The sequence below is a fragment of the Solanum stenotomum genome, unplaced genomic scaffold (assembly GCF_019186545.1).
Source record: "Solanum stenotomum isolate F172 unplaced genomic scaffold, ASM1918654v1 scaffold3181, whole genome shotgun sequence".
In the NCBI taxonomy this organism is placed as follows: domain Eukaryota; kingdom Viridiplantae; phylum Streptophyta; class Magnoliopsida; order Solanales; family Solanaceae; genus Solanum; species Solanum stenotomum.
Window position 1 is genome coordinate 16,061 of NW_026031625.1, and position 13,599 is coordinate 29,659.

At 32.7% G+C, this 13,599-nt stretch overlaps 1 protein-coding gene and 1 pseudogene across 1 annotated transcript; both read right to left on the reverse strand.

Moving 5' to 3' along the window:
- Window positions 1–5,630: 5,630 nt before the first annotated feature.
- LOC125852040 (sugar transport protein 5-like) lies at window positions 5,631–8,455 on the reverse strand (annotated as a pseudogene).
- A 401-nt stretch (window positions 8,456–8,856) lies between these two features.
- Window positions 8,857–12,575, reverse strand: LOC125852041 (probable leucine-rich repeat receptor-like protein kinase At1g35710). Its single transcript, XM_049531779.1, has 2 exons — window positions 9,461–12,575; window positions 8,857–9,337 (listed from the first exon to the last, which is right to left on the reverse strand). Exons 1-2 carry the CDS (start codon window positions 12,573–12,575, stop codon window positions 8,985–8,987), a joined length of 3,468 nt encoding a protein of 1,155 aa, XP_049387736.1. The 3' UTR covers window positions 8,857–8,984.
- Window positions 12,576–13,599: the final 1,024 nt, after the last annotated feature.

Consider the following 13,599-nt stretch of genomic DNA (forward strand, 5'->3'; position numbering starts at 1 on the left):
TCTTCTTCTTCTTGTAAGGCCGCAAAAGGATTCACATCTCTCATATCTTTTTCCCCTTCCACATGCCCATACTTATCCCTTTTATATTTGTTTATCCTCCTCACCATCCATTCCTGTTTGTTTTGTTTGTAACCCACAATTTTTCCACTTGTCAAAGTCCTGCTTTGTTCGCCTCTTTTATTAGTATTATCCGTTTCCACCTCCTCCTTCTTGGTATGCTCGTTACTGTTGTTTCCATATAACTCCGGATGTAGTGCCCAACATGTATACTCATCATGCCCTTGTAAGCAACACTCCTTACAGTACTTAGGCATATAATCATATTGCACTTTAATCCACTTAGATTTTATGCTTCCAGTGTCATCATCTTCCTCCGTAATTCTCACTCTTTGGGGTAATTTGGCCATCAAATCTACTTCGATTTTCACCTTTGCGCAACTAGGTCTCGTCTGATTCCTTGTTGCCATGTCTACCATTAATGGTTTACCCACTGCCGCTGCTATTGAAAAGATCGCCTCCTTTGCAAAAAAATGTGGGGGTAGGTCTGGGAATGATATCCATGCCACACCAATGGTGGTTTCTACATCTGGTTCAAACCATGGATCCCATTTGAACGTCCTCATCTGCCAATAATTATCTTTAGCCTTCACGTAGAAAGTTGTTGCTGATAACAAGTGAACATAATCTTCAAGATTTGTAAGACGTATTAATATATGTCGTGTATCCAGTACCCCTATCACACACTCACTTTTGATTCCACATTGTCCTGGTAGTGTCCGCCTTAACTCCGTGATGTCCGGTTTACCATACGAGAATTTACCAATAATTGCATATTGTAAATTTTCTTGTATGATCAATGCTTTCACTTCTGATCCCTTCCATGTGATGTTAGGTTCTCCATGTAACATTACCACCGGTTTGGGAGGGACTGTATGTTTTGTGTTGTTATTGGTTTTAGGTTTAAGAATGTTGGCGTATTGTATCAAGTTTGGCTGAACTGATTCAAGTTTTCTGGGATCTGGATTGGAAAGGGTGGGTAAAGGTGGAAAATCCTCCGGTAGATGGATCCCACCTATGGTGGCGGCGGTCATGATGGCCGCCTGAAAAGCTAGGTTTTGATGAAATTGAGACTCTTTCCGTCTAAGACTTTTGACTCTTTATATTTATGAGTACCAAGTTGATGATCGCATTAATATTTTGTGGGACTATATGTCATTTATTGGAATTTTGAAAGCCGAGAAAAGCGGTCAAATGGCAATTTTATGCATTTAATTCTTCTTCAGAGCTTTATAGTATTATATATATTGGAGGGTCCCATTTTTAAATGAAGAATTATCACAAAACTCTTCTTCTAATATGATCTCACCTGCTCATGGCTGCTCTTTAAATAGTTTGATGATAGTTTTAAATTAGGAAAAAAGGTTTGATAAATTTTTTAATTTTTTTTTTTCACGTAGGATTAATATATCTTCGTAATAAAAGTGATTCATATATATTTTTATTGTTTTATGAACAATTCACATATACCTTTTTTCTCTTATGGAATTCAAAAATTATTTTTTTAATCAAAAAAATAATTCAGATAAGAGTATATTTGATCCTTCTCACATGTTTTTTTTGGCTTTTTTAATTCAACGACTAATTTGAATTTATTATTTTCTTGTAAAATTTATTATAGATGTCATAATTTTTTGTACATCTATAAACATTAAGAGATTGTTTGGTATTGCTGCTAAAAGTGCTTATTTGCAGAAGAACTTTTTAAAAATTGCTTTTCGGAATTTTTTTTAAAAAAAAACAATTTGTGCTTGACAAATTCAATTGAAAATTATTTTTGAAAATAAGCAATTTGTGTTTGATTAATTTTTTTTAATTAAAAAGTACTTTTGAGAGTCAAATCACAAAAATTGGCAAGTATCAATATGCTTTTAATATTAAGATTATTTTATAGAGAAACTATTTTAAACATCTAATACAAAAGCTTTAATTACATTTTTATTTTAATTAATTAAAATGTACATATTCAATTTTTCAATTAATATTGTACATAGATTATATTGTTGAAAATATTGAAAAGAGGAATCTTTTCGTTATTTGTTACCTATTTTATTTGGATTCAGTCTTTAACTATTATCCTTTTTTGGTTATAATACTCTAAAGTTAAAAGAAAGTCAAATTAAAATAAAATAATACATAATTAAGAAGAGAAAAAAATGTTATTTAATAGGAGTACTTTGCTTTTGGAGAGCTGAAATATTTAATTGTTACTTTTTTTCTATCTTTTTAATTCTACAAGAATATTGTTGTTATTTTTATTTATAATTCGGTAAAATATTACGTAAATTAATATATAAAATATAAAAAATAATATAAGAACATAAAATAAAAAATAAAAATTTTATTATATAAAAATAAAAATAAAAATCTTGAATGAAACTTAACCAAACTTATGAGATATATTAGTTAAGATGAAATTTCGTAAAGAGCCACTATAATAGACTTAATTAAGCTCCTTAGCTATAGTTTACATATTTACTGGTTGAATCTATAATTTAAGCTGCTATGGGCGACCTTGTTTGTATAATTCACGTGTACGCTTGTAGTGTATTTATATAATTGAGTTATTTCCGTCTGTATTTATATAAATTGGTTAGTATAAGTTGATTTATATTTATTTTTGTATAGACTCAAAATAACAAATTTATACAAATACAAACATCTGAACTTTAAACAATTATACAAATTATATTATACAAATTACATTTTACAAAAATTATACAAATTTCAAAAACTATATGTTTCTAACTGAAACTTGGTTGTAATGTTGCCTAGAAATTAGTGGTGAATGGTAATCAAATCAAACTATAACTATGTTAACTAATTAACTATTATATGCTTGCTTATGCACATATTTCTCCATTAATAGGGATATATTGATAAATATGTATATATGTAAGAGGTATTTTAGTTTCCAAAAAAATAATTCTCCTTGTTTTTATTTTTAAAAAACAGCAATTTTTAGTTTTTTCTACAACAGAAAAACTGTTTTTGCTTTCATTTAAAAACAGTTTTAACGATTTGTCGAACACTTGATTTTTCAAAAAAATGATATTTTCCTCAAAACAACTCTTTTGACCTCTCAATAACAATGCCAAATAGACTCTAAATTGCAGTATATCAACTAGTTTATATTTTTTCTCTTACTTTTTTTTTTGTTTCACTCTTCATTCTTTTTATTTCTCTTATTTTACACTAAAGAGTGAAAGAAAAAAAAATGAAATAATAATAAATAAAATTATAATTAAAATTAAAAAATAATTTATGTTTGAAAAAGATCAAATATATAATTTTTAAAAATATTTAAAAAATTAATTTGATTACTTTTATAATGGTAAGGGTATATATGAGCTACTTTGTAATGATAAGGATATATATAATCCAATTTTGTAATTTTAGGAATATGTATGAACCACTTTTATAATGAGTGATATCTCATTTCTAAATGACAAATAGACATTCACTATTTCTTATACTTTTAAATTTTAATAATTTTTTATATAAATTTATATTTCATACATTATCCGCTTCTGGTTGAACTTGATAGTCACCGCTGGCTGATGGCTGCAGTTGGCTTTGATTGATAAGAAGCTCTTGAATTTATGTGTTTTTAATGAACTCCTTCTCGAACATTACATCCAATGATTCCAATGACTCATCATTTATCACTTTGAAAATTTAATTAAAATTGTTTGTTTTTTATTCTTCTTTTTGTTAATTAAAATATTTGAGATTTTTTTTCATAGTTCGTGTTTGATGTTGATATTAGAGCTTCGACTAAAATTGAATTGCTCATTATTTATTGTGAGTGTGACAATTCCAATAAAATTTTCATTATATTTAAAATTCAAATTCAAAATTTGACCAAATTGCTATACTATCAAGCTAAATCGAGTGTAATTCGAACCTAACAAAATTACTTAATAGTTAATACTACAGAGAAATTTGGTAAAAATTTCACAGGACACTCTACTCTGATCGTCTCAATTAATTAGTATTCATATTATGTTTTTACTTTGAATGAATACTCTTAGGTAATAGGAGTATTAGATAAAAGTGTCTATTTTTTCATTTTTCAAAATAAAATTCAGATCTATATAACTTGAAATTTCAGTTAATTTTTATATTCATTTCATCAATTATTATATACATGTCGAAATGCATACACGATTTTTTTTTTAAAAAAGGCGTTAAATAAGTTTGTTAAATTTGTTGTTTTGATAGATTGATGATTGTTCTTTATCATATATGAAACTTATGTTTAAAATTTAAACTTAATTATTTGCAGCAGATTTCGATGTTGGATGGTTGAAATTTGAAAAAAAAATTGGCAAAAAATACAGACACGCATGAGGGAAATTTTAGTCAATCATATTATTGTGAACCCTGTAAGAGCTTATGGGCTAGAGACACTAAATAAGACCTGACACAGTTAGAATGGTTGGGCTGAAAATTTTGAAAAGTTTTATTTGAGATTCACATCCAATTGTCATTTGGTTAAAAAAGACTAGAAATTAGAAAAAAAACAGTTTTAGCATATTGTGAAGAAACAGTTTTAGCATGTGAGTCGAGTCGAGTATTTTATTCATTTTTATTTGACTCATTTTCGATAGACTCATATTCGACTTGACTCGCTCGTTTGCCACTCCTAGTTGTTACTTTTCATTGTAATTCAAGAATTTAAGTGTTGCCGTTGTAATTTAGCTATCTTATTATATAATGTTTGAGTATTTGTGTTGAGAATTCAAATTTGTTTCATCGATGCTTTCATTGAGAGTCGAGCTTAAGTTGTATATTACACGTGCTTTAGTCATGTAAATTCATGCATATATATAAAAAAATAAAAATAATGCTAAATGAGTTTGTTAGATTTATTATTGATGGTAAATTGATGATTGAAGTTTGTTCCTATGATATATGAAACTTGTGTTTCAAACTTGACCTTATTTGAAGAAGATTTGAGTCTTGAATTATTGAAACTCATAAAACGTTTTTGGCAAAAAGTAATAATAATCTCGACACACATCATTAAAATTTAAACCAATTTTTACATGTACTTCAATAAAAATATCTAAAGTCAAACGCTTATTTTCAATATGAATGTTCAATCAAAACCCTACATAAAGAATCTAGTTATTCAAATACTGTTTAAGAACATAACATATAATTTCATAACGAACAAGTAAAACAATGGCCGAATATCAACATTTTTTTAAAAATAAAATACTTCAATTGAGACGAAGGAAATAACTTCCAATACTCTCCGGTTTCCGGCTCCCACCAAATATGCTTTATGCATAAGTACAAAATGTTAAATATAGCATATATATTTCACGTAGACAGCCTAGCTTGATATATAAGTATATATTTACTGAAAAATAAAACAATGAAGGCACCAAAATTTTCAGTCAATTTAATGTGTGTTCATTAATTATACTTTAATCGTATTTAATTTGTTGAATCAAAACTATGTAATATGTATACATATAGCTTGAAAATTTTAGACATATCTGTAGTTTTCAACCACAAGATTCAAAAGTTTCTTTATTTTTTTAAAACCGTACCATGTTAAGTCCTGATAAACAAATCGATACAACGACTTATCACTAATAAAGTAATATAAACTTCTATTACCCAGTGATCCCATTATGTTAAAATTCCTCTGTTTTTTTATAACTTACAAAAGCAACTGCAGTCATACACACATATAAACATTTGGTATAATCAATTCAACTTCTTTTCTATGGCACTAGGACAGTTCTCTTAACATATCTACCCCAAAACCAGTGCTGTTCCCACACTTGATGCATCGAATTTAAGGCGACGCCTTTGGTCTCAGGCATGAACATCACAATAAACATGGTCATAACAAAAATCCAACCAGCAAAGAACAAGAAAGCACCATATTTGAAGTGACAGAGCATGGCTAAGAATGTTTGAGACAACACGAATGTGGTAGCAAAGTTCACGGCCACACTTATGCTCTGCCCCGTTGATCGAATGTTCATTGGAAATATTTCACTTGGAATAAACCAACTTAGAGGACTCCAGACCAACCAAAACCAGCAGCATAAGTGCACATCAGGGCTAGTATTAAGGCACCATATTGTTTGCTTCCGTTTTCGCCTATAGAAGCTGCAAGTGTACAAGCAACTGCTACCTTCACGAAGATTAAATGAAATGTAATTAGCATAATAATTGAAGCTATATATACAAACTAATCTATTTTATTTTTCTAGTTACATGTTGTAAGTCAATTTAACTTGCATTTCGATTGCAAAAAACATGAACTCATTAACCAGTCATCACTCGAGTTTTAACTTCGATATTTGGCTGCATATAGCGAGTTGTCTCAGTTGGCTAATTAGCTAAACACGTACCTGGCAGATGAGCATTTGTACTCCGCCCTGTATGAAGAGAAATCTCTGTCCAAATCGATCAACAATACAAGTAGACACAAAGATAGAACCAACGTTTACTACTCCAAGAATAATAGCACCAAGTAGAGCTGAGTTATTTCCTAAGCCCACCGATCGAAAAAGGACAGGTGCATAGAATGCAATGATATTAATCCCACTCATTTGTTGGAAAAATGGTATGGCAATGGACATGACCAAATGAGGTCGATGTTGTTTCTTAAAGATTGTCACAAAAGGCTCTTCCTTTGAAGCTCTTGCAACTTCACAAGACTTAATAAGATCAGCTAACTCTGCTTCAATTTCAGTGTTGTTATTGGCTCCACGAACTTTTGCTAGAGATTGCTTTGCCTGCTCGATTTTTCCTCGCTCAACTAGGCTGCTTGGTGTGTCGGATATGACAAGTGCACCTGTGCCAAAGGGTTTGGTCACAAAAAATATATTTGAAGCCTTTAACTTTAGGCCTAACAAAATAAAGGTTGCGTAACAAAATGCTAGGTGATTTCATTTCAGTCTGCCTAAGAGGTACTCGAGGATGTAGTTGAGGTGCTTGCAAATTGACCCTGACAGAAATATTATTTAAAGGAAAAAATGAGAAGTGCACCTATGGTCATTGTCATGGCTGGGACTATGGCCAGGCCGAGGGAAAGGCGCCATCCCCAGCTGAGCTTAGAGGTGCCATAGTTTATGCAATTTGCAATAAGAACGCCAAGGTCTATGAAGAATTGGAAGCCTGTGCTGAATGCACCACGCCATTTTGACGGTGCCATTTCTGACAGGTATACGGGAGTAGCCTTCAAATACATGCACAAATATCATGATGAAATACAAATGCAGAAAGTCAATTTGATCTATGTCCTGTAAAAGGAATTTAACGGTAATAATGACTGGTGATATACATAATTCTCACACTATTAGTATAAGATTACTAAACTCTATGTTTTGTTACCTGGTTAGTAAAGCCGACACCAAAGCCTAATAAAATGCGACCCAAAATGAGCATAAAAATATTTTGAGAAGCACCATTGATGAGTGCACCAGCAAAGAAAGTGCAGCCTCCTACTACCATTATGTTTCTTCGTCCTATGGCTGTCGTGAGGCAACCAGCCGCGAGAGATGCAACCAAGCCAGCAATGTAGAGTGATGACGTGAAGGCTGTTAAAACTTCACTGTTGTATACACAATACACATTTGTTTCAGCACCACCAGATGCTGCCTTCTTCAGTATTGATGGGAAGAATTTTTCAAGGAATGGCTTCATTGTTGTCACTCCACCTGATGTACAAATTAAATTGATTAAATCTCTGTGACAATAAGTTGCACAACATAGACATTCCAATGGTTAGTGTTAATTTCGCGTATGTGACTAATCATAACTTTTTATATATACTAGGCAAAATTTAGAGATCATATAGTTTAACTTATATACACCATCAATGTAAGAAATTCTTTACACTATCAGGTAACTCGAACAATATTTACAAGTAAACCTCTTTAAAATGTGGGACTTGTCATCTTGAAAATAAGACAGGTTACTTGTTACAACTTACAACAGGTAAAAGTAACCTGATGGTGTACATGAGTCTTTATTGCAAAACAAAAAGAGTTTTTCAGTGCCCAATTAATTCTTCTCATATCCTACGATTGCTAGCTGTTTCAGCGTCAATAACTGGAATTCAATCTAATATAATGGAAAATGAAAAAACAAACAAGCATACTTAACCTGAAATTCCAATATCAAATCCGAAAATGAGGCCACCTGATGCAGCAACAATGCTAGTGATGACAACAGCAGATGTTATCTTCCCATTAAAGCGGTTATCGCTATCTTGTCCATCATCAGCCATGCCACCAATTTCCATTTTCCCTTCTCAATTGTCAGCTACTTGAAGAGATCTAAAACGAAGTTTTATTTTTCAACATTAGTCTATATATAGAGTAGCTTGAAGTTGAAGACCAATTAATAGAGTATAGAAACAGAACATGTGACACCCCCAGAAAAAAAATAGTTACAAGTCCAGACATTTAAAACTTTGTTACAAATGGAAATGATTAAGGAATTTTTGGTGAGCTTTAGCTGTAAAACTTCCTCTTCTGTCAACTCAATGTTAGCTTGTACATAGTACACAGTAGAAAAAGAGAAGGGTAGGTAAGAGGAATACAGTCATAATTTTAAGAGGCATATTTATGTACACATTTTTTATTATTGAGATGTTTATTTGAGATTTTTCATTAGCTATAAGAATTATGCAAAGTTATCCTATTATAACATCAGTACTTATCAAACATGATATAAGTTTTTTTAAATATACTTTTTGGCACTAAGAGATTAAATAGTTACCTTCAACATTACATTGTATACACTCTAGTATAGAAACCAGACAAGCGCCCTAACAATACAACAATACTAGTACCAGTAAAATTAAATTGTGGACTTTCTTATTAAACTACTTACTTCACAACCACTCAGTAACAAAGGTTATTCATTTCTATACAAAGACACCTAACGTATCAGGGATTATATAGCTTGCTTTGATGGGGGTTTATCTTATGAGTAGGTAGACATGGATCAATTGATGATAAACTACGAAAGATGAAGTGCATTGTAGGCCTTGATTTTGGATTTTCAAGCAAACATGAGGTTGCTAGTTTGATGATAAAAACCAAAACCTCTTTCACTTCATCTTCAGGATATGGAAGGTGTTCATCTAGCAAATCACTAAACTGCACATGATCTTTAGTCGATGAATTTACTAGTGAAGTAATGTATTCACCAAGATGCTTTCCTTTGATTATCTCCAATGCTAATACTCCAAAGCTATAGACATCACACATTTCTGTAACCTTCATTGTATATGCAAGCTCTGAAACAATGCAATTCATAAAAAGTATTAACATTTTAAATGTGTAAATGAAATAAAAACCATATAGAATTTGGGGCAATAGTACACAAAGTTTAGAAAAAAGGATATAGAATTGGACCTTACCTGGTGCAACATAGCCATATGTGCCTGCAAGCACAGTGCAATTGGATGATTCTGGTTTGAGAAGCTTAGCTATGCCAAAATCTGAAACATGAGCTTCATACTTGGAATCAAGCAAAACATTACTGCTTGATATGTCTCGATGAACAATCGGTGGTGAACAGTCCTGGTGCATGTAAGATAAAGCAAAAGCAACACCTTTGATGATATTCACCCTTTTAAACCAATCCAATTTCTTTGACTCAACTTCATTGCTCAAAATACTAAACAAACTTCCTCTCTCCACATACTCATAAACCAAGAATGAGTGTTGTTTATTCGAACAATACCCATAGAGATTCACAATGTTCCGGTGCTTAATCCCAGTCAATGCCATTACTTCATTCATGAAGCTTTTGAGATGTGTGTTCTCAAATGAAGAATGAAGTCTCTTCACAGCTATATTCCCTAATGATGGAAGGTTTACCTTGTAAACACTTCCATGTCCTCCTTGCCCTATGCAAAATGTTGCACTAAACTCCTCTGTGGCGTTTAAGATATCCCTGTACAATGTCTTTCCATCTAACATGGATATCGAAAGCCAACCAGCATCCTGTATTTCAATGTCTCTAACTCTCCTTCTTTTATGACACATAAAGAGGACACCAATGAAAGCAAAGAGTAGTACTAGTGCTCCCATAATAAGAAGCACAATGATGAGGATGAGTTTATGTCCCTTCACCGTAGAAGATAGTTCACAAGGCTTATATCCTGTTACATTGCCGCAAAGACCTTTATTACCTTCCAATGAGGCACTGATAAAAGCTTTATTATTAGGGATTGGACCTTCCAACTCATTGTATGACAATACGACATCCTGCAAACCAGTCGAACTTTCAAATCCTTCAGGAATGCGGCCAGAGAGTTCATTGTGGGAAAGATTTAGGTTTACCAAAACCTTCAAATTGGCTAGATGAGAGGGTATTTCTCCAACAAGAAAATTATGACTCAAATCAAGTACATTAAGATGAGTTATCCTCTCTATCTCAATTGGAATTTTCTGACCAAATTTGTTGTTGCTCAGGTTCAAGTGAAACAGATGCAGATAATTTCCTATAAACGTTGGGATCGGCCCATTCAATCTGTTGTCTGATAGATCTAGGGACTCTAACTTTGTCAGTGACCCAAGTTCCTCAGGTATATTGCCTGAAATATTGTTGTTTTGCACTGAAAGCTTAACCAGAGAGGTTAGTTTTCCAAATTCCTTTGGAATCTGTCCAATCAAATGATTCGATGAAAGATCAAGTCCTAGAAGCCCTTTGACATTTCCAATCTCTGGTGGTATGCTACCACTAATGTTATTTCTGGCTACGCGCAAATTAATCAACTTTTTGCATTTTCCCCAGTTGCTGTTGAGTTCACCGTGAAAATTATTATCACTCAAATCAATGAACTGAAGCTCTGAATAGATGCCAAAAGCTTCAAAAAAATTCCCAGTGAAACTGTTGTTATTAAAGCAAACCCATTTGAAACTCGAACACTTGCTCAAGCTACTTGGTATCAGCCCTGTCAGTTTGTTATTAGACACTGTGAAGTTCTCAAGTTTTCCACCTTGGCAAAGCTGCTCTGGCAAATGGCCTGAGAACTCATTTTCACTCATTATCATCGCTCTCAAGTTATCCAAATACACAAGCTCTTTTAGAATGGAACCTGAAAATTTGTTGGCTTGGAGTACTAGAAATTGCAAGTTTCTCAAATTGCCAAATGAAGCAGGAATAGAACCAGTAAGTTGATTACTGGATAAGTCCAGCAAAGTGAGGTTTTTCAAATTCCCCAACTCACTAGGAATTGTACCAATAAGTTGATTATTGAATAAATGCAGATCAGTGAGGTTTTTCAGGTTCCCCAGATCACTGGGAATGGGACCAGAAAGTTTGTTAGTATAAAGGTACAAAGTTTTAAGCTTAGTCAAGTCACCTATTTCTCGAGGAATATGACCTGTTAACTGGTTACTATTAAAATCAACGCCAACAAGATTGACTAGTTTCCCTATTTCTGCGGGAATGGAACCAGTAAGTTGATTACGGGATAATGCTAGATTAGTGAGGTTTATCAGGTTTCCCCATTCACTTGGAATTGAACCAATAAGTTGATTATCGGCTAAATCCAAAGCAGTGAGGCTCTTCATGTTCCCCAATTCACTAGGAAGGAAACCAGAAAGGTGGTTGGTGAAAAGGTACAGAGTTTTGAGCTCAACTAGGTCACCAATTATTTTTGGAATTTGATCAGAAAGATTGTTCGTCCATAAATTTAAATTCTCAAGTGACTTCATCTTTCCTATTTCAGCAGGAATGGGACCAGAAAGTTGGTTAGTATGAAGGTGCAGAGTCTTGAGCAAAGTTAAGTCACCTATTTCCGAAGGAATATGACCTGTTAACTGGTTTGTACCAAGATCAGCTTCAACAAGATTAACAAGTTTCCCTATTTCTACAGGAGTGGAGCCAGAAAGGTGATTCACAGAAAGATACAAAAAAGACAATTTCTTCAAATCCCCCAATGAAGCAGGAATTGAACCACTAAGAAAGTTAGTACTCAAAGTTAACTCAGTAAGAGACCTTAGGTAACCTATTTCTCCAGGAATGGAACCATTTAAATGGTTGTCAAATATGTGGAGGGTCTCAAGATTTGTTAGTGAACTGATTTGTGGTGGGATTGTGCCCGATATCTGATTGATGGACAAGTCAAGATAGACAAGATTAGTGAGCTTACCAATTTCTGGTGGGATGGTGCCAGAGAGCTGGTTGATGCTAAGATCAAGGTATTCAAGAAAAGGGAGAGATGAGAACGGAAAAGCATATAGTGTGCCAATGACACCAGCATTTGTAATTTTTAACATATTAACCCTACCATTAAAGCATATAACTCCGTACCAGTCCCTACATGCATCAGTACTTGCCGCTCGGATTCTTGAAGAATTTTTGGCACCAGCAGAATTTAGTGTCCATGAAGCCAATAAGGAATTATTTTGGTTTCGGAAAGTTGCTTTCCATTTGAGGAGAGCAGTTGATTCCTCAGTGGAAGCAAAAGTAACAGTGAAGATAGTGAAAAGCTGAAGGAAAGAAAATATTCTGGGAACCATCTTGAATGCTAAAAGGTTTCAGTTGTTTGTTTTGGTTATTCATGAACTTGTGCAAGGTATAATTTGATGAAAACATGGTTGCTAATTACATTTCAAACCAATTGACCAACCTTACAGTTTTTTTTTTTTTTTTTTTAATTGAAATTTGACCCAATTGGGCCGATTGTATATATGTAAAGTACTAAAACTGTTCAAAAAAAAAAGAAGAAAAAACGTCTGACCAGCCCAAAAGTGGCTGGACAATAAATTAAACAACAAAAAAATAAGACAACTAGCATATCATTAGAAAAAAACGTCTGTCCAAGCTTACAGTTGTTGTTGAAATAGTAGACAAAATATCATCTTCGCGGGCCCAAGAAGGAGGAGTCAAAAGTCTGTTCCTTGATGTAACATATAATCTGAAGATTTGTCAAATTACCAATGCTAGGAGAAAGAGCAACACTTAAAGCCAATAACCAAAATTTCCCTTCTTCTGACATTTTCTGGCTCCAGAGGAATACTACTTAGCAAAACTCTGATTCTAAACTTCTTTAAATATGCTTCGATTCGAAACAACTGCCATGGGCTATTTTTAAATCGTGCAGAAGAAACTCAAAGAAATTTATTTCACTAGTAACTCAAGCGAAATATAAGGTGCATGTTTATTGATGTTAGTTTCATACATCATATTTTTATTTTTATTTTGGGCAAATTTTTAGATGTGTTTTTGACACATCTCTTGAGAGATAAGTAGAGATAAGTGTCAAAAACACATCTAAACTATTCCCTATTTTTTAGTTTCATACTTAAACTAGTGAGAGTGTGAGTTTCATACCTATCACTTTTTAGTTTGAGAAACACACTTCAGTGGTGTGTGTAATGCACTCTCTCTTTTATTTGAAAAAAACTTGACACATGACATTCTACATGAATAAAATATTTCATCTTGACAAAAATTAAATAATAAATTATTAATATTAAATAAAAATTAAAGATTAAAATATTACTATCCATAAAAAAAGAAAATATTTTTCTTACCCCACCC

What these genes read in the sequence shown, in the direction of transcription:
- LOC125852041 (XM_049531779.1), bottom strand. Translation starts at nt 12,575, where the DNA reads ATGGTTCCCAGAATATTTTCTTTCCTTCAGCTTTTCACTATCTTCACT. An exon ending in ATATGGCTATGTTGCACCAG is followed by an intron (nt 9,338 to 9,460) that starts GTAAGGTCCAAT and finishes GCATTGTTTCAG; the next exon opens with AGCTTGCATATACAATGAAG.